Below are 21,975 nucleotides of genomic sequence, written 5' to 3'. Positions count from 1 at the left end.
CACAAGCTCTGTGAGGATTGTTCTCATTTTTAGTTCAACACAGCCTTCTTTGTTGTAATTTAATAACTATGCTTGGTGTGGGTCAAGGTAAAGGAAAATAGGGCAAGTCTTTTTTCTCTGGTAGCCTTTTATTCATAAAAAATACATATCTTCTCTAACTTTGCTACTTTAGTAAAAAGCAGATAAAATCTCTGTTTTTGAGAAAAAGTTTAGGAGAAATGCTTCACATATTTATAACTGAAAGTTATGATCTCAATCAGAACTTTGGGAAGATGCTTTCATCAAGTAAAGAATTTTTTTCCTTTCTTCCCTCTGTACCTAGACTTTACTTTCAAGCTAAGCTGTAATTAGTTCAGTTACAGTATTTAGTAACTAGAACTTTTATAATTTTTTACTTGAATCTCCATTTATAGTAGTTTTCTGTGGGAAGATGTATGCAGGATGCCAAAGTAGTTTACAGATAAACTTTTTGATGAATGCTTATATTCTAAAAAGCAAGATACTTATTTTTCTTTTGAGACTAGTAAGACTAGAATGTGTATTTGGCAGTAACCATAATGTAGATAGATTTACCTTCTTTTTAATGATTTTATTTATTTATTTGACAGAGACAGACACAGTGAGAGGGAACACAAGCAGGGGGAGTGGGAGAGGGAGAAGCAGGCTTCCTGCTGAACTTGGAGCCCCGTGCGGGGCTCCATCCCAAGACCCTGAGATCATGACCTGAGCCAAAGGCAGACAGTTAATGACTGAACCAACCAGTCACCCCTAGATAGATTTACTTTCTTAAACTATGCTTCTGTTGTGTACTCTGGGAAGGATTTATTCCTACTATTAATTTTAAAAGAAAATTTTTTGGAATTATTAAAATACTAAGAGATCTGCTGAAGCACAGATGACATAAAATGTATTCAAAAGGGGAATGCATTCTGAAAAAGCTTTTGAAATAATCTCATTTTAATGTCCTTAGGAACCTTATATCTATTTCATCCTTTTGCTTATGATTGAATATTAATTTAATAATTTCCTGCAAGAATTTTATTTATACTTGCTATAAATTTGTTGGTCCATTTTTCTTCTTCTTTCAGTTGGAATAATAATAATTGTTGACTCTGGTTTTATTTTAACTTTTCTCAGTTTTAAGATTTTCTCATTTTGTTTTCCTGTGGAAGTTATTTGGGTAGTAATATGTTTTCCTATTACTAATTAAGGTTTTTTCTTTAATAACAGATTTATACTTAAAACTGGAAGATGTAACCCATAAATTTAATAAGCCCTGTATAATGGATGTAAAGATAGGGCGAAAGAGTTATGATCCTTTTGCCTCATCTGAGAAGATTAAGCAACAGGTCAGCAAGTACCCATTAATGGAAGAGATTGGGTTCTTGGTGCTTGGCATGAGGGTAAGAGTGATTATTGGTAACATTTCTCTTTACATGTTCTTCCCTTTGAAAATATAAATGTTATTATAATACATATTAAAAAAAATACTGACATATTAGAAGATAATATATTTTGGATTTGGTTTATCCATATCTCCCCAGTGCGGGTGGAGATTTTAATCTCCTTTGTTCACTAATAGATGGTCAGTGTCTGGAGTTATTCTGACACGTATGTAATTAATAAATGAATGAATGGCTAAACCATAAGACTCTGACTCTGATAATTTTGTTTTAAAGAAGCTTAAGTTTAGGTGCAAAATAATATGATAAGTAAAAGTGATATTACTCGTGATTTTTCCGTGAGAAAAGTGGTAAGTTTATATATTCATTTTCTTCTGTGTTTTTAAAATAGAAAAAGAAAATTAAAAATTAGGTTATTTCTTCAGGCTGTATTTTAAAACAGTTGTTTTATTTGCTCATGATTCTATAGGTTGAAAATTTGAGTTGGGCTCACGTAAATAATTTGCTGATCTCAATTAGGGTCCCTCATATGGCTGTGTTCATTTGATGACTCAGCTAGGGGTAGATGGTCTAAAATGACCTCACTGTCATGTCTGGGAGATCATACTGTTGGCTGGGCCTTTTTCCCTGTGATCTCTCGTGTTCCAGCAAGCTCTCTGGAGCTTCTTCATATTCCAAGAAGGCAAGAGTGAGAGCTGTAAGGTCTCTTGAAATTTACATTAGGAAGTCATTTGATGTGACATTTGTAGGACAAAGAATATCACAGGGCCAGCCCATATTGATAAGGAAAAGAAATAGACCTCAATTCTGATAGTGGGAATGGAGAAGTCACAATATAAATGGTAGTGCACACAAGGATGGGAAGGATTGTTGAAGCCATCTTTGCAAACAGTATGCCACAGTTAAGAAGTGATGTGGAATAAAATTCTCTAAATAAATGGTATGCCTTCTAGATGTGCGGAGGCCAAATTTGGATATATGATAAATGATTGTTTACCTATATAAGTATAGTGGGTAGTTTTGAAACTCATCATGTAAGATGATATATGTATAGGTGTTCCTTTTGACTTTTAAACTATAATACAGAAGTATTATAATTACATCATAATGTGATGGTAATAATAGCACAGCTGAATTTGGTATTCTGGTTATAAATAAAACCAAAAAATGTACAGTTATTTCATTTTAGAATATTACAATTAAATATGGTTATATGGTAAAGAAAAAAAAGGTAATGGAATAATGTTAAAACAAACAAGAAATAAGCACGGAGTCTGACGCAGGGCTCGAGCTCATGACCCTGAGATCATGACCTGAGCAAAAATCAAGAGTCAGACACTTACAGGACTGAGCCACCCAGGCTCCCCTCCACTCAATATTAAACTTATTCCAGTCTGCCTTCTGTTTGATCATCCCTCCAGATTTGCTTCTCTCTAAGGTCCCTAAAGACCTTAACAATCTTCATTGCTAACTAGGTCCAAATGACATTTTTTCATTATTCACTTTATTTTGAAAAGCAACTTTCAGTGCTAAGTTATCCTTGAAACTTTCCCTCTTAGTGTCCATGACACCCTCTCTTGGCTGTTTCCTAAGACCACTTTCCTAAGACCACTTGTCTTATTTACCAGCTCATTTTTTCCTGTTTACTCTTTAAATGTTGATGTATTCTGCTCAGTTCCATTTTACTCCCCCGTTTTTCTTTCTGTTTCTTCCTGAGCAGTGTCTTTTGTTCTTAAATGGTTCATTTTCACTTACACTGGTTAAACCCAATGTTTATCTTCTACCTCTGGTTTATCTTTGCTCTCCTAATCCGACCTTTACTTGGATAATGTAAAGACATCTAGAATGACTACATTAAAAACTGACACACATCCATCCCTCTTGCAAACTAAGAACCACAACAATAGTAACATCTCTGTTATTCCCTATCCCAGTAAATGGCATCACCATACATACAGTTTGACAAAGCAGAAAACTTAGAGTACTATCACATCTCAGAACCATTCATCAGTTTCTATTGATCTTAATTCCCAATGTCTCTTGAGCCCCATTATCCCTTTCCAGACTCTAGTCTTAACTGATCGCTCAAGTTCAGTTTTGCTCTCTTCCAGTCTGTTCATCAAACGTTGCAAAAGACATATCTAATTAGGACATTAGCCTATTTAAAAATTCTTCAGTGGGTTTCCATTACCCTTAAGGTACATATATAGGATCAATAAGACATTGTGTGATTTAGCATTCTTGGGATATGTGGTTTCCCCAGACAAGTAGTTCTTCTGTTTGTATTTTTTTAATAACAACTTTTTGAGATATAATTTACATATCCTTCAATTTACTTATTTAAATATATGATATGATTCATTGGTTTTAGTATATTTATGGAGTTGGGCAACCATCAACACATTCAACTTCAGAATATTTTCATCACCCTCAAAAGAAATATCATACCGACTAGCATTCGCCCCTCTTTTTCTTCCAGTCTTTCAACTCCCCCTAGCCTTAGGCATCCGTGATCTACTTTCTATCCCTATAGATTTGCTTCTTCTGGACATTTCACATGAATGGAATTGTACAATATAATAGGTGGTCTTTTGTGACTGGATTCTTTCACTTAAGGTTTTTAAAAGTTCATCCATGTTGTGGCATAGATCAGTATTATATTCCTTTTAATTGCTAAATAATATTTCAGTGTCCACATACACCACATTTTCTTTATCCATTTATTTAATTTTTTAAAAGATATTATTTATTTGTCAGAGAGAGAGAGTACACAAGCAGAGGGAGCAGCAGGCAGAGGGAAAAATGTTCCCTGCTGAGGAAAGAACCCGATGCTGGACTCGATTCCAGGACCCTCGGGATCATAATGAAGGCAATGCTTGCCTGACTGAGCAACCCAGGTGTCCCATATCCACTCATTTATTGATAGACATTGGGCTGTTTCTATTTTATGGCTATTATTAATGCTATTATGAACATCATTGTACAAGCTTTTTTACACATGCATGTTTTTTATTTCTTTTGGATAGATTTCTGAATTTGAAATTGGTAGGACCTGTGGTTAAATTTAACTTGTTAAGAAACTGCCAAAGTGTTTTTCCAAAGTTCTGCACCATTTTACATACCTACCAGTGATGTTGTGAAGGTTCCAATTTCTTTATATCCTTGCCCAACACTCATTACTATCTTTTTTTTTTTAACCATCGTCATCCTAATTAAACAATATGTTTACTACTGTATAAAGGAAGTTATGAGAACAAAAATAACAGGAACACAAATTGATCCAGTATTATCCTCACCAAAATCCAAACTGGCATTTTTTTTTTCAGCAACTGACAATTACAATTTAATCCTAAAATTCAAGTGTAAATTTAAGGAGGACCCAGAATTAGTCAAAACAATCTTGAAAAAAGGAAGAATAACATTAGAGCTGTCACAATTTCTGACTTCAAAGCTTACTCCAAGGCTACATTAATAGACAGTGTGGTTCCAAAAAAAATATTTGCAAATCATATATTTGATACGGGGTTAGTATCTAAACTATATAAAGTACTCATACAGTTTAATACAATCGCCCTCCTAATGGGTGTGAAGTGGTATCTCCATGTGGTTTTGATTTATATTTCCCTAGTGGCTAATTATGTTAAGCATCTTTTCATGTGTTTATTGACCATTTGTATATCTTCTTTGGAGAAATGTCTATTCCGATCCTTTGGCCGTTTTTAAATTGGGATAGTTGTCTTTTTATGAATGAGTTTTATCAAATACCTGATGAGATATGATTTGCAAATATTTTCTCACCTTCACTTTCTTGACAGTTCCTTTGAAGCACAATTTAACAGATTAAAAAATCTAATTAAAAAAATGGGCAGAGGAACTACATAGAGATTTTTCCAAGGAAAACATCCAAATAGCCAATAGGAACATCAAAAGGTTCTCAGCATCACTAATCTCAGGGAAACACAAATCAAGACCACAATGACAATTACCTCACACCTGTTAGAATGGCTAACATCAGAAAGACAAGAGATAACAAGAATTGCCCAGAATATGGAAAAAAGGGAATTAACACTCCTCTGGGAATTATACTCAGCATCTCAGCATCAAACCACTAGAACTTTGAATAGTTCAAATGCAAGGAATGTAAATTGGGTATAGCTACTATGGAAAACAGTATGGAGGTTCCTCAAAAAATGAAAAAATAGAACTACCACATGATCCAGCAATTCTACTTCTGGGCATATATCCAAGGAAATGAAAACAGAATTATCATAGAGATATGTGCAATTAATACTCTAATGTTTAAAAATTTCCCTCCAGGAAAGTCATGCCTCTAAACAAACAAACAAAAAAAATTCCTTGTTATCACTGACTAGACTGAAATTTACCAAATATATCAAATATTCAAAAATATATTTAACTATTTTTCTGTTCTGTTCAGCCAGTAGTAGAAGAGGTTTTACGGGCAGAATAACTTGCCAGTTTTCTATGCTGATTTAGGATCTTTCTTTTTTTATATTTATTTGTTTAAGTTTTATTTATTTATTTAAGAGAGTGGGTGTGAGCAGGGGGAGGAGCAGGGGGGAGAGAGAGAATCTTTTTTTTTTTTTTTTAATTAATATATAATGTATTAGCCCCAGGGGTACAGGTCTGTGAATCACCAGGTTTACACACTTCACAGCACTCACCATGGCACATACCCTACCCAATGTCCATAACCCCACCACCCTCTCCCTGCCCCCCCACCCCCCGGCCACCCTCAGTTTGTTTTGTGACATCAAGAGTCTCTTATGGTTTGCCTCCCTCCCGATCCCATCTTGTTTCATTTATTCTTTCCCTACCCCCCAAACCCCATACATTGCATCTCCACTTCCTCATATCAGGGAGATCATATGATAGTTGTCTTTCTCCGATTGGCTTATTTCGCCCAGCATAATACCCTCTGGTTCCATCCACGTCATCACAAATGGCAAGATTTCATTTCTTTTGATGGCTGCATAGTATTCCATTGTATATATATACCACATCTTTATCCATTCATCTGTTGATGGACATCTAGGTTCTTTCCATAGTTTGGCTATTGTGGTGGATATTGCTGCTATAAACATTTGAGTTCACGTTCCCCTTCGGGTCACTACATTTGTATCTTTAGGGCAAATACCCAGTAGTGCAATTGCTGGGTCGAAGGGTAGCTCTATTTTCAACTTTTTGAGGAACCTCCATGCTGTTTTCCAGAGCGGTTGCACCAGCTTGCATTCCCACCAACAGTGTAGGAGGGTTTCCCTTTCAGAGAGAATTTTAAGCAGGCTTCACTCCCAGCACAAAGTCTGACACAGGGCTCAGTCTCACGACCCTGAGATAATGACCTGAGCCAAAATCAAGAGTTGGACACCTAACCGACTGAGCCACCCAGGTGCCCCTTGAAATTCTTTACTTTTAAGGACTTTCAGTAATTATACTATATTTCATTGATCCCAAGATGATGTGGATGATAAGACTGAAGAAAAATGAAATCTTGCCATTTGCAATGACATGGATGGAGCTAGGATGTAGTATACTAGGTGAAGTAAGTCAGAAAAGGACAAATACCATATGAACTCATTCATGTGAAATTTAAGAAAGAAGACAGATGAACATATGTGAAGGGGGAAACAAAATGAAGGAGAGAGGGAAACAAACTATAAGAGACTCTTAATGGTAGAGAACAAACTGAGGGTTGATGGAGGGAGGTAGGTGGGGGGTGGGCTAGATGGGTGATGGGTATTAAAGAGGGTACTTGATGTGATCAGCAGTGGGTATTGTATATAAGTGATGAATAACTGAATTCTACTCCAGAAACCAATATTGCATTCTATGTTAACTATCTAAAATTTAATATAAAAAAAAAAGCTTTAAAAAAATTAATTTTCAGGTGCTTGGCTGGCTCAGTTGGTGGTACACACAACTCTTGTTTCAAGATTGTGAGTTCAAGCCCCATGTTAGTGTAGAGATAACTTAAAAAATGAAAAAAAAAACTTGAAAAAAAGACTCACTGACTTAATAACAAGATTTATTGAGATATGTGTTACAAAACAGGTAGAAACAGAGTAGAGCCTATAAGAGCAAGGGAGTCAAGAATGTGTTAAAGAGTGACTTTAAAAAGATGGTACAGTTTTTCCATGATCTCTGAAAGTAGAGTGCTCCTGTGAAAATTTTTGTGATCTGACACGGCCTCAAGTGAAAACTCAGTTACCATTAATTTATATGGAAAAGTTTTTAGTTTTCCCACACCCAAGAAATAACCCCTCAGGCTCTTCTGATACCTTAGGTTCCATTTTGCTAATGGATGCGCAAAATTCATCAAGTAAAACACAGGTACTCACAGTTCAAAGGTATGGCATCCTGATGCTGGAATGCTGACTGCAGTTCCCTGTGAAGGAGTTTGGGGGTGCTGCTCTTGCTGCTGGGGTTCATGTTGCCTCTATAACATTTACCTCCGAACAAAGGCTGAACACTATTTTCACTTTTTGCCTTTCTTTATAGAAATGAAAATCCTCTTTGGACCTCTTTTGGTTAGCAAAAGCAGATACTAATGTAGTTCTTTTGTGAATGTAAGGTGGGTTACACAAACTTTTGGAAAGCAAGAGATATCTTTTTTTTTTTTAAGATTTTATTTATTTATTTGACAGAGATCACAAGTAGACAGAGAGGTAGGCAGAGAAAAATATGGAACGCTTCATGAATTTGCGTGTCATCCTTGCACAGGGGCCATGCTAATCTTCTCTGTATCGTTCCAATTTTAGTATATGTGCTGCCGAAGCGAGCACAAGAGTTACCTATTTTTTGAACTGGCAACAAGGGAAAGTAAAAAAATTGAGAAGTAGTGTGTATTGTGAGATAGGGTTTATGTAAGGTGACTGGAACATACTATATATAGGTAGGTGGGATGTGTATTACCTTAAAGTGTTAGATTTAAGAGAAGTAACCTGCTTTAGGACTTACTGGTTTTTTTTTTTAAATAGTGTCCTTATGGATTGACTATTATATACATTCTTGTTTAATTTTCCAGTTTTGTATTGATTCTGAAACCAAGATGTAATTACAGGGGTTTATTGGATTTATTAGCCAAAAGTAATTAAAATACAGTGTATAAAAATTTACCTGAAATTTATTTAAATCATGGAATTCAAGATTTTAAATGATTTAATTTTCAGATGTTCCAGTGTATTTTTGGTAACAACTTAAAGTTTTGACAAAGAAATACTTTTGAAGGGAAGTACCTTTTCTTAATCACTGATTCCTAGTTAACTGGGGAAATGATTCTTCTCTTTTGGTATTTATTGATCACATTATCTAAAGATCAGACTCTTTTTTTTCTTTATAATATGATGATAGTAACCTTTTACATTTTTTTTTTAAGATTTTATTTATTTATTTGACAGACAGAGATCACAAGTAGGCAGAGAGGCAGGCAGAGAGGGGGGGAAGCAGGCTCCCCGCTGAGCAGAGAGCCTGATGCGGGACTCATCCCAGAACACTGGGATCATGACCTGAGCCAAAGGCAGTGGCTTAATCCACTGAGCCACCCAGGTGCCCCACCTTTTACATCTTGAATTGACTTAATAGGAAAGGTGTTTTGCTAAAGATATTTTATTTGTTTACTCCAGATTTAAGTTCACATAAAATGAGCAACTCATATGGTGAAATATGATCCAGAAGGGCTAGAACTTGCTTTTGCTTGTTTTTTTGTTTTTGTTTTTAAGTGGGCTCCATACCCAACGTAGAGCTTAAACTCACAACTGTGAGATTAAGGGTCAGTCACATGCTTCACTGACGGAGCCAGCCAGACTCCCAGCTTTTGCCTGTTTGCTTGTTATTCTGCCCTACTCATGTCTCCCAGCTTTCCTTTCCATTAAACTTTTTTTTTTCCTACATGCTTAGATGTTTTCAAGATTGGTGTGTAACTTTTGATTTACAAGTATCTTTGCTGCTGACCAAGACTGGGCAGTCAGTAGAGATGGAGAAATTCTCTTTCCATGCCAGTGTTAACTGTAAAATAGAAATAGAGGAAAAGAGAAGATCAATAAAGGAGTTCCACTGAAACTATTTAACTTTATTCTCTGTGTGAGATGTAGATTCTTATATGGGAAGTACAATTTAGCTCAGATAATATACCCCTGAATAAGTAGAATCGTTTTTATTTTGAAAATAATGGGTTTTTTTGTACATTTTCTAGTTTATGGTTCACATATCTATGCACTTGAAAATTTGAAAATTCTCATTTTTTGCATTGATCTATTCAGATTATTAATTTTCTCAATTTCATCCTTTTTTATTGCAATATAATTGACATATAACATTGTGTAATTTTAAGGTACACAACATATTGATTTGATGCATTTATATATTGCAATATGATTACCACCTTAACATTAGATTAGCTAACACCTCTATCATGTTGGAAATTCTTTTTTATTTAATGAATTTATTTACTTTTTTTCAAGAATCCTCTTTTAAACCTGTTTATGTGTATAGAGAACATGAGTGGTTATTTTAAAACACATTTTGGATATACTTAACTGTTCTTATAAAAATAATATTTCCTGTAGCCAAATGTAATTTTTGACGTTTATAAAGTGCCTTCTTCCATTCATAGTAACACTTTGCTCAAGATAAATGATATATATATATATATGTGTGTGTGTATATATTTTTTTTTTAAGGATTTTATTTATTTACTTGACAGAGAGCAAGAGAGCACAAGCAGTCAGAGCAGCAGAGGGAGAGGGAGAAGCACTGAGCAGGGAGCCTGATGTGGGGCTCGATCCCAGGACCCTGGGATCATGACCTGAGCCAAAGGAAGAGGCTTTAACCCACTGAGCCACCCAGGCACCCCCAAATCAATATATTCTTAATACTTCTTAAAAATATTTATTTAAGGGGTGCCTGGATAGCTCAGCTGGTTTAACATGTATGTGACTTTTGGTTTCAGCTCAGGTGGGGCTCTGCACTCAGCGGGGAGTCTGGTTGAGATTTTCTCCCTCTGCCCCCCTGTCCACTTGTGCATGCTCTGTCTCTCTATCAAAAATAAATAAATCTTTAAAATATATATATTTATTTAATATTTGAGAAGGTACATTATTATATGCTTCAAACTCCAAAAACTGTAGAAACATACACAGTGAGAAGTCACCTTCCACATAGGATGTTATTATTTTCTCTCCAGTGTATCCTTCCAGAGATATTTTTAATATATACAAATACTGCATATATGTGTTCTTTTATCAAAAAACCCACTTTGGGGGCGCCTGGGTGGCTCAGTGGTTAAGCTGCTGCTGCCTTCGGCTCAGGTCATGATCTCAGGATCCAGCCCTGCATCGGGCTCTCTGCTCAGCAGGGAGCCTGCTTCCTTCCCCTCTCTCTGCCTGCCTCTGCCTACTTGTGATCTCTCTGTCAAATAAATTAAAAAAAAAAAAAAATCTTTAAAAAAAAAAACCCACTTTGAACACGGTTTTGTATATTACTTTTTTTTTGTCCATTTAACATATAAAGATCTCTCCACAGTGGCACACTGTTATTAAACCATGATTTAACCAGCTCCCTTTGATTGTTTCCAGTCTTTTGCTATTACAGATAATGTTACAGATGAATAAACAGAGACCTACCTCATTTCACCAGTATGCAAGCATATTTATGGGACAAGTTCCTAGAGGAGAATTGCTAAGCTTATATGCATTTGTAATTTTGGTAGATATTGGCAGTCTTCCTGATAGGGAGCAGTAGTTTTGAACCAGGAGCAGTTTTGCTCCAGGGAAACATTTGGCAAAGTCCAGGACACTTGATTTTTCACGATTTGGGGGAGGGCTGTGCTCCCCTTGTGTTTGAAAGCTGATTTATGTGAACTGTTCAGATCCTTTTTTCATTTTTTTCCCGTAAGAGTAATCATGCCCTTTGTTCATTGTATAAATTTTAAATACTTTCTCTCTGTGTCTATTTGTCTTTTGATTTCTGCTTGGCAAAAACACTATGAACCTTTTTTTTTTAATTTATTTTTTATTTTTTTATTAACATATAATGTATTTTTATCCCCAGGGTTACAGGTCTGTGAATCGCCAGGTTTACACACTTCACAGCACTCACCATAGCACATACGCTCCCCAATGTCCATAACCCCACCCCCCCTCCCCCCAGCAACCCTGTTTGTTTTGTGAGATTAAGAGTCACTTATGGTTTGTCTCCCTCCCAATCCTGTCCTGTTTCATTTATTCTTCTACCCCCCAAGCCCCCCATGTTGCATCTCCACTTCCTCATATCAGGGAGACTATGAACGTTTTTTAAAACATACTTTGTATGAGGGAAATTTCTGAGTTTTGTTTTAGAAATGCCTTCCCTAATATCAGTTATTCTTCCATCTTTATGGGGATACTTTTATCATTTCATTTTGTGCATTTTGATATTTGATATATTTGGACTTTATCCTTGTATAAGGTATAAATACAACTTATTTTTTTCCAGATCACTACCTAAAGCACTATCATTACTTAATAAATTATCCATCTTTTTCTACTGATTTAAAATACTGTTCTCACAAACTTCTCATGTATTTGATTCCAAAGATATGTTTTAATGAAATCAGTGTCTTAGAGATATCTGAACTCCCATGTTTATTGCAGCATTATTAGTGGTGGCTAAGATACGGAAACAGTACACATACAGATGAATGGATAAAGAAGATGTAATTTGTGTATATACACACACAATAGAATATTATTCAGCCACAAGAAAGAAATCCTACTGTGCAACAGTATGGATGAACCTGAAGGGCATTTTGCTGAGTGAAATAAACCAGACAAAGAAAGACAAATGATGTGTGGTACCACTTACACGTAAACCAAAAAAAAAAAAAAAGAAGAAGAAAGAAAGAAACCAATTTCATGGAAACAGATTAGAATGGTGGCTCCTAGGGGTTTGGGGAGGGCAGAAATGAGATGTATGGCACAGGGTACAGACTTCCAGTTACAGGATAAGTTCTGAGGACCTGATGTGCAGCATGGTAATTCTAGTTAATAATACAGTACTGTGTACTGTACCTTCTCACCACACATGCACAAAAAATGAGTTAACTGTGAGGTGATGCACATGTTAATTATCTTGATCTTAGTAATCATTATACAGTGGGTATGTGTAGCAAATAATCACGTACACTATGTATGATTATATTTCTCATACATTCCTCGATAAAGCTGGAAAATATAAATATATTTTAATATTTAGTAGGATGGCAAGGCTAGTCCCTCATTATTCTTATTTGGATTTTTCCTGCTTATTGTTTTTTTTTTAATATGAACTTCAGAATTAGTTTATATGGTTAAAAAAAGTTGTTTTATTATAATCTCACTTTAGTTGTTGATTTAAGTAGTAGTAAGTTGATTTAGTTGTTGATTTAAGGAAATTAAATTGTTAATTTAAGTAGGATCAATACCTTTATGATGCTGAGTTTCCAGTCTGAGAACAATGGGGGTGCATTTGTATGTCTTAAGAATGTTTTAAAGATATCTTTATATAGACTTACACTTAGTTTATTTCTTTGTTGTTGCATTGGTAAATAGGGTCTTCCATTATATTTTCTAACTGGTTATTTGTAAATATGAAAGCTTATTTCTGGATATCAATTTGTACTCAGTAACTATTTCAAGTTCTTATTGTTTGTATTAGCTTTTCAGTTGATTTTCTAAGACACAACTATTATCTATAAAGAGTAATATTTTTATCTCCTTCTTTCCAAATTATTATACCCTTTCTTTTGTCTATATTTGCTAGAAATTCTAGAACGATATTAGATAGATGATAAAAAAAAAATTGTGGTAGGGCGCCTGGGTGGCTCAGTGGTTTAAGCCGCTGCCTTCAGCTCGGGTCATGATCTCAGGGTCCTGGGATCGAGTCCCACATCGGGCTCTCTGCTTGGCAGGGAGCCTGCTTCCCTCTCACTCTCTCTGCCTGCCTCTCTGCCTACTTGTGATCTCTCTGTCAAATAAATAAAATCTTAAAAAAAAAAAAATTGTGGTAGAAGACTTTTTCTAAAAGCTTCTTGTATTTTAGGACAGATGTTTCCTTATTTCCTTTTAAAACTCGAGGCTAACTTTTGGTGGATTGATGTTGATAGTTCTTTCATATTGGAAATATTTATCAGTCCTTTTAAAGAGTTTTCATCAATAGAGGATATAAATTTTTTAGATGCCTTTTCAGCATCCATTGATATGATATGAATTTTTTTCTTCTTGAGTCTACTAGAATGAAATATGAGTAGATCTTCCCATCCTTAACTATCATTGCATTGTTGGGTAAACTCCACATGGTCAAGGACATTAGTTTTTAATATTCAGTGCTTTTTCTCACAGGTTTACCATGTTCATTCTGACAGCTATGAGACAAAAAATCAGCACTATGGAAGAAGCTTAACAAAAGAAACTCTAAAAGATGGTATGGATTGAAAAACTTATTTTAATACTTTTATTACTGCACAGTTATCAAAATAATTCTAAAATAATTTCAGTCTCAGTTCTTTGGTATAATGATGGTATAATGATTCGATCCATAATAAATAAATGTAAACCCTTAAATTTACACAGTTGGATTATTCATAATCCCTAGTTTGTAATACACCAAAACTATGAATCCATGAGTGCCTTCTTTTATTTTAGTTCATTTCTTATTATACATTAAAAAATAATGAACATCTGTGAACCAGCCATATAGTTCAAGTCCTGAAACTAGAGGTTGTCTTTCAAATCCTAGTGTGTAAATCATAGTGTAATAAAACTGCTTTTTACATAAGAGACTTTAAGATGTATATTGTTGTATGTAATATATTTTTATCAAAATCTCCCATGTCTAATTTAGCTGCATATAAGCTTCTAGAACCACATAGTAAAAATAAATGGCATTAGAAGTAGTTTAAAGCCTGTTAACATACATACCTCTAAAATAGTTATAGCCGAGCTATTACAAAAGCAACGATACTCTAATAGATTTCTGGAAATGATATTCTATTAAAAACTTTATTCTTGGGGCACCTGGGTGGCTCAGTGGGTTAAGCCTCTGCCTTCGACTCAGGTCATGATCCCAGGGTTCTGGGATTGAGCCCCACATCGGGCTCTCTGCTCAGCGGGGAGCCTGCTTCGCCCTCTCTCACTCTGCCTGCCTCTCTGCCTACTTGTGATCTCTGTCTGTCAAATAAATAAACAAAATTTAAACAAAAAAAACTTTATTCTTAGCTTTGCTTAAAATGGGAAAGAGCTTATGTGTAGTGTAGTTTGAAAAAAATTTTTAATTTTATATATAGAAGACAAACATACACAGTGTGATCTTAACAGTATTTGCCTTGGTTTACTTAACCAATAGCAGGATAATACTCAGATTGACTCTTTGTTAAAATATTTTGCAGGCTAATGTGAGTATACGTTTTTAGCAATTTCTATCCATAGTGGGGGAACAAACTATTTAAAAGCAGAAATCAAGTTATATTTACCCATAAATTCTCAAATATGATAAAATAGGCATAAACAACGTGAAAAGAGGCTTAATAACCTGATAGTTTAAAACATGTAAAAGTCTCAACTTTGAATAACATATTCAACCTGGAGTAGCTTTGATCCCGAAAGTGAGCTTAACTTTTGTGAAGACTGATTTAATCAATATTATTAAGAACAGAAAGAATTTATTATAGTTATGATTTGGTATTTTGGTAATGGGCCATTACAAGTAGTTGTGATTTGACTCTAGGTTTTAGATTAGCTCTTGAATGTGATTCTAACAAACAAGTAATCTTATTAAAAATAAATCCCTCACACTAGCAAATGAAGCAAATCTTGGAATCACATTCCTTAAGAGAATATATATAGAGAGAACTAAACTACCAGTCTTTGTGTAATAATTTTTTTAATCTAAATAGTATGTTTCACTTTACATAAGTGTCATTTTCTAATAAGAGAATCTTCACTAAAAATTATGTTGAGGTTCATGTTTCTATGTCTGACTAGAATTTTACCTGTCCAGCTAATTGCAAGGGGTGATAGGAAGAAATTATAATTATAGGAAGAAAATATAATTAAGAATTATACTTAAGATGAGTTTATTTCCCATGTAATGGCTAGTTCATAATTTCATTATAATCCTAATATTTTCCTGTTTATAGGAGTCTCCAGGTTTTTTCATAATGGATTCTGCTTAAGAAAAGATGCTGTTGCTGCCAGTATTCGGAAGATTGAGAATATTCTGCAATGGTTTGAAAATCAGAAGCAGCTTAATTTTTATGCAAGTTCATTACTGTTTGTTTATGAAGGTTCATCTCGGCCAGCTACTACAAAATCGGATGACAGAACTTTGGTAGAAAAACTTTTGTCCAAAGGGCAACTGTCAGACCCAGATGTATTAGAGTACAATAATAACTTTCATGTGTTAAATTCCGCAGAGAATGGAAAAATAGATGCTTCAGTAGGCAAAAGCCTGTCCAAGATGTATGCTCGTCACAGAAAATTGTGTTCAAAAAGGCATCACAGTCAGACTTCATTGAAAGTTGAAAATATAGAGCAAGACAATGGGTGGAAAAGCATGTCACAGGAACGTTTAAATGGAAATGTACTTTCCCAACTGGAAAAAGTTTTCTATCATCTTCCCACTGGTTGCCAAGAGATTTCAGAAGCAGAAGTGCGAATGATAGATTTTGCTCATGTGTTCCCTAGCAACTCAATAGATGAGGGATATGTTTATGGGCTGAAGCATTTAATTACTGTACTGCAAAGTATTTTAGACAATTGAATCCTTTGCTGCAGTCTTTGTAAGGGATGGGGCAATCATAAGAGCAGCAGTCAATATCTCTGTACTTGTAAAGCTATGTAAAAAATTTGTATTGTGAGTCTACATTTTGTCTTTATACTTTTGGTAGGAGGGTTATCTTTTTTATAATCTTACTCAGGAAAACTAATTATTTGCTCATTAGAAAACTATGAAGAATAAAGAAACTTAGGAATCTTAAGCAGGGAATGTGGTGGTACATGGCTTAAACATCTGGCTGAACCAAGATGCAAACCATTATTCAGTCATTAAGAGTTTATTTAGCTTTCTGTAGCCAATTTGTCATGAAATCTCTGTCTACTGAACCTTGACAATGAGCCATATCTAAACTCATTAAATTAATGGAACACTTTTAAAAATCTAGAAAGCACAGGTTGATGTCCTTGGTATTACTATGTATGAAGTCATTAAAACTGGAGAAAATTCTACTTCAGAACAATTAAGTACTGTTTAGGTTTTATGTTAAAAGTTCAGACCAGCATATCAAAAGGTGCTTCTTAGTAAAGTGATTTAGAATTATTGCATTCCAAAAGCAGATTTTCTCTTTAATTTTCATTAAAATGCATATTTCAATATATTATACTTCATGAGAAAGATAATTAAACAACAAGAACAACAACAAAAATCTTGAAATTAAGGTCACTAATTATTCTTGTCAACAAAAATCTTGAAATTAAGGTCACTAATTATTCTTGTCAGGGTTAGGAGAAGAAATAAGTTATTTGCAAGGAACAAAATGGTTTTCTTTTAAAATCTTTCATTGATGTGAAAATTGGAATATATATTTACTACATTTGAAAAGTGCTGTAAACCATATAATACCTTTTGCTCTAAATGCAGCTTCAAAAGGTAGATGATTGAAGATTTGTCTTATTTCTCCTTTAAATAGCTTGAGGATTTTCTCATTTAAAATTCATGTATTTGTATGTCCCCATTTAGTTCAACAGTAGTATAAATATATGTGGCCAAAAAAGTACTTCTCAGAATTTTAGTAAGCAGTGAAGGACACCATCAAGTATTGTGTTATCAAAAGTACTATGTAAATTAGTGCATCTCTATGAGTTTGGTGCATATCTAAATCCATGCTTCTATGTCACTCTTACTCAAACAGTTTTATACCCTATTCCAGAGAGAAATTATGATTTAATTTTGTGATAGGTGGGGGGAATGCTGTTTTTCTTGGAAAAATGAGATTTTTTTAAGTATTATCTGCACTTCACATTTACCACCTTTTAGAAAAACAGTTATTGAAAAAGGATTTACAAATATTTTAGCTGTTTATGAAAGCATTAATTGTACTTTGACTTACTAATAACCCATCTAAGTAGTTAACAGTTTTGCCATATTCCTGAAAAATGTTTTAGATTTGTGGGCTGTTGGACTTTTCCCTCTTTTTCCCCCTAGAATTACAAATTAAAGTTTTAAATCTAAGCAGTTTTTTTTGGTGTGGAGGAAAGTATCACAATTTTATCTTTATCTTTAAGGGTACTTTGCAAATATCTGAGCACAGACAGAAGTACCAAATGCTCTATGATTCTATGTGTGGTAAATCTATTAAACCTGAATTACTTTAAAATTCATATAAGTTTTGTTAGAGCAAAATTTTTTCTTTTTTAGAGTCAGTATAAGTATTTTTTGTAGAGACTTCATATTTTTCTTACTGCCTAAATGGGTATTGGCTATAGCTTTTTGGGGGAGATAAATTTCAAGTGCTCATAAATAGTCAAAAATTATTTAATTTTACCTTTTTCTCCTACAGTATAGGTTTCTGTTGTTGTTGTTCTTATTTGGACGGTAGTTCAGTAAGTCTTAATAAGCTCAGATAATTAATAATTTTGAGTCTTTTAACAAGAGGTTTTTTGTAAGGGATGGTATCAGTCTATGTACAATAAATTTAATAAATCTAAGTATTACCAGACTTTTGCACATTTTAACTCAATAAAGTGTGAATCAGCTTTCTAGATTTTCTTTATCCATATTTGGAAATACAGTTTTGGAAAAATCAGTGTCTTACCTTTTTGATATAGTAGATAATCTTGGTTTTGTTTTAATAAAACAAAAATCGCTTTTATCGTTTGTTTTTCAGGGAAGGGATTAACATTTAATTCTGTTTGTTTACATTTTTATCACTTATCCAATGGCCATTTTATGTTACTTTATAAGTAAGCTTACATATCACAGAGGAAGTATCTGTTCATATAATCTACATGTGAATATTTTACTGTTTAGCCCAGTTTAACATTATGTTAGCCATTAAGCATTATGCTGAAATTATGGGGAAGAATAATCACTATTCACCAACCATATTTAAACATGTACATGTTTAAGAAATAAGCATAATAAGGATGTAGTTTGGGTTAATAGGATTATCATAGGTTTTTTTTCCCCCTAGGAAACATAAATAATGATTTTAGTGTATTTCTTATGGAATGCACTCATGAAAAGGACTTTAAGAGATTGTGGATAGTATAATAATACATTTCTCTAATAAAAATTTAAATTGTATAATAGTTTTATAATAAAGTATTTACACTAATATTTTAATATGGATAGAAGTTGCATAGATTCAAATAAAAATTGATAAATGCTAAATATTTTATCTAAATAGTTTTTCAAGAAACAGTTGTGAAAATGTGTATATTAAGTGGCTCTAACATGGAGCTTTGTGGTATTTTCAACTCAGTATTCATTATTCTTTGTTTTATATGTCTAGAAAGATCATACTTAGTATTCCTCTTTACACTACAATTTGCTATTATGGGGCTTTAGATTGTGTTAAACTGAATAAGAACTTTTTTTCTGATTTTCAGTATAATTTACTATTTTATGATTTCTAAGGCAGTGTTCTTCATATTATCTCTATAATACCTATATATTGATAATATAACTTAAGAAAAAGGGATTAATTTTCAGAGATATTTCAGTTGTAATTTTCATATTTCATGCAACTGAAAACTTTTGTTTCTAGGATTTGGAATATTGTAGAAAATACAGGATGAAAGAAAATGGTATGAAACAATTTTATTTGTGAAATTAGAGAAATTACTGTTTTTAAAACACTGTCATCATTTTAGTACTCTTAACAGATAGACATTTGATACTTTAAAACTTTATTTGCTCTTAAAATTGTTTACAATGCTTTGTAATAATCTTTCTTATTCAGTGCCTTTAACCTTGATTTGATATGATTATAGCCTCAGTTATCATTCCACTACATCCTGCAATATTTTTATAGCCTAGACAGCAATTTGTTTTAAAAAAAAATCAATTGGATCATGTAAAGAGGTAGCAATTGTCTATCAATGCTTTGGGAAGAGAAGTAGAGTTGCCTATAGGCCAGGCTTCTTAATTCATTCAAAAATATTTATCGGATGTCTACCATGTGCCCAGCACTTTTGGCCCTGAATTTGCAGTTCAGACAAAGCCCTAACCATTGTTTGCATTCTGTCTGGATGGGGTGGGTCTGGGGACTTAATTAAAAGAAACATACAGAAAAATATGCATTATCAATAGTGAAGCTAACTAGCATTTGAGTTTGTGTAAAGATAAGGTAATGATTATTGAGCTGAGATGAAGCAACTGACAATATGTTGGGTGAAAAATAATACTTGCAGCATTATACCCTCTATTTGACTCTTAAGTTCAGGTAGTAATTATAGATAGGATAAAAAGGCCTTAATTTTTCACTTTTTTTGCTGGTAAAGGTACGTTTATTTTTAGGCTGTCCATTTAGAGTAGTGTTTTAATAGAACATTACTGTGAAAAACATTCCATTACATATTCACAAGCAAATTACTGCACATTTTTAAAATTGTATTTTACAATTTCATACAAGTACTTTAGACCTCAGTCTCATCTTCAAACCGCTGGTATTTTAAATTTGGCAATGAATATGAAATTTTTGACTTACAGAGTGATTGTATTGTTACTTAAAATGCTTGTTAATATTTTAGGAAGGTTGGAGTCTCCGTTTTTTGATGTTTAAATTGTTACTTATGTTGATAGTGTCTAATAAGAGGAAATAGCATTTGTGTGATTAAATTAGAATATACTTTTTAAAGTTTTAATTGTTAAACTTTGTCATCATGGGGTTATATTTTGGCCTGGTGTTCACTTACAATCTGTTAGTAAGTTTAATTATGAAGTAAAATAGTTTCAAATAGTAATGCACCTGCGTATAAATGAAATTGGTGTGCACAAAGACACTTTACTATAGGGAGTTGTACTGGAAGATTTATGAAAGCATGTGAAATTGCACCTAAAATTGTATTAGTGACTATGCTAAATTTATTTTACTTGATGAATGAATGTATTTAGTGTAGTCAAAGTTACTTTGGTTTAAATGTCTACACAATGTCTTTTTTTTTAATGTGTTTGTAATTTGTAGTATTGACGGGGGGTATTTGGACTTGGACTGCAGGGGTTATTGTCAATGTGTGATTTGTGTTTTTATTTTATAGAATCATCTAATGTGATATACCGATTTTTATAAGTGATATTTAGATAATTCTAATAACTGTATATTTGACAACCTATTAAAATGTTTTGCAATTGGAGCTTTTCTTCATTAATTGTATTATGCTAACAAACTCATGGTAATTTAAAAATAACATACTCATTCAACAAATATTTGAATGCATGTTATGTACCAGAAACTACAGGAATCATGAAGGATTCAAGGATGATTAAGACAAGCTAGTAACAGGGGGCACCTGGGTGGCTCAGTGGGTTAAACCTCTGCCTTCGGCTCGGGTCATGATCTCAGGGTCCTGGGATCGAGCCCCGCATCGGGCTCTCTGCTCAGCGGGGAGCCTGCTTCCCTCTCTCTCTGCCTGCCTCTCTGCCTACTTGTGCTCTCTCTCTGTCAAATAAGTAAAAAATCTTAAAAAAAAAAAAAAAAAAAGACAAGCTAGTAACAGAAAAAAAAATGCATTGCAAATGAAAAAAATGTTAACTTTTTTGCCTGAATGTTTTTCTGTGAGATGTACTAAAATCTTTGGAATCAACCTAGTAGGAGAAGTGGAAAACAGGAGAACAAACTGACTTGGCTGTGAAGATATATATTGCAATTGTAAAACTTCAGAAGTGGGTAAGATAGTTTTGCCTGTATTTGAAGTTTTGTGAATCAGCTACTTAATCAGTGACCTAATTATTTTCATTCATTAATTCAAAAGAGAGGGTATATCAAACACCTGTCCTATATTAGGCACCATATTTGACTTTGGAGATTTTGAAAAGCTGCATAAGAGATTCAGTACATGTTCTCAAAATATGTACTATCTGGTAGAAAGAAAAAAAACTTTAAATATGGGGTAAAATATTATTGGGGTATGACTGATACTTAACCAATATCCAGCAGGGCTGTGAGAGGAGTCAGTTCTGATAAAATGCAAGAAGAAGGGATTCATAGCCTCATTGCAATTGTGAGTCAAGGCTCCAGAAAGCTAGAGGGCATTCCTCTTTTATGCCTGCTACTGTGAACTATGGGAAGGAGCAATACAATGTGAAGTAGTTTCTAAGACTGGCTGCCTAACTGCTGAGAATAACAGAATCCCATAGCTGTAGTCCCCTAGTTACAGCTAACTGTAAGAACTAAGTAAAAGCTGAAATGAAGTAAGTGAAAATGATCACCTGAGGATTTCATTGAAAATGCAGATTCCGATTCAGCAGGCCTGGATGGGGTCTGTGATGCTCCTGGCCCATGGACCACTCCTTAGTAGCAAGATTTTCAAAAAGTTCTTTC

At 33.9% G+C, this 21,975-nt stretch overlaps 1 protein-coding gene and 1 non-coding gene across 3 annotated transcripts in view; one reads left to right on the top strand and one right to left on the bottom strand.

Moving 5' to 3' along the window:
• Positions 1–20,785, top strand: part of IPMK (inositol polyphosphate multikinase) — a 49,273-nt gene extending 28,488 nt beyond the window's left edge. For both annotated transcript variants that reach the window (XM_046027490.1, XM_046027491.1), the window contains exons 4-7: positions 1,231–1,403; positions 13,778–13,859; positions 15,574–16,870; positions 16,911–20,785. In XM_046027490.1, coding sequence (XP_045883446.1) covers positions 1,231–1,403; positions 13,778–13,859; positions 15,574–16,196 — 878 coding nt within the window. In that variant the 3' untranslated portion in view covers positions 16,197–16,870; positions 16,911–20,785. The remainder of the gene's footprint in view (positions 1–1,230; positions 1,404–13,777; positions 13,860–15,573; positions 16,871–16,910) is intronic.
• LOC123955839 lies at positions 8,100–8,206 on the bottom strand. The gene has a single exon (XR_006821384.1). It is a non-coding gene; the product is annotated as a U6 spliceosomal RNA (small nuclear RNA).
• Positions 20,786–21,975: the final 1,190 nt, after the last annotated feature.

The sequence above is a fragment of the Meles meles genome, chromosome 13, assembly GCF_922984935.1.
Source record: "Meles meles chromosome 13, mMelMel3.1 paternal haplotype, whole genome shotgun sequence".
Taxonomy (NCBI): domain Eukaryota; kingdom Metazoa; phylum Chordata; class Mammalia; order Carnivora; family Mustelidae; genus Meles; species Meles meles.
The sequence above is the reverse complement of the archived record's forward strand: the minus strand, read 5'-3'. Positions and strand labels throughout refer to the sequence as shown.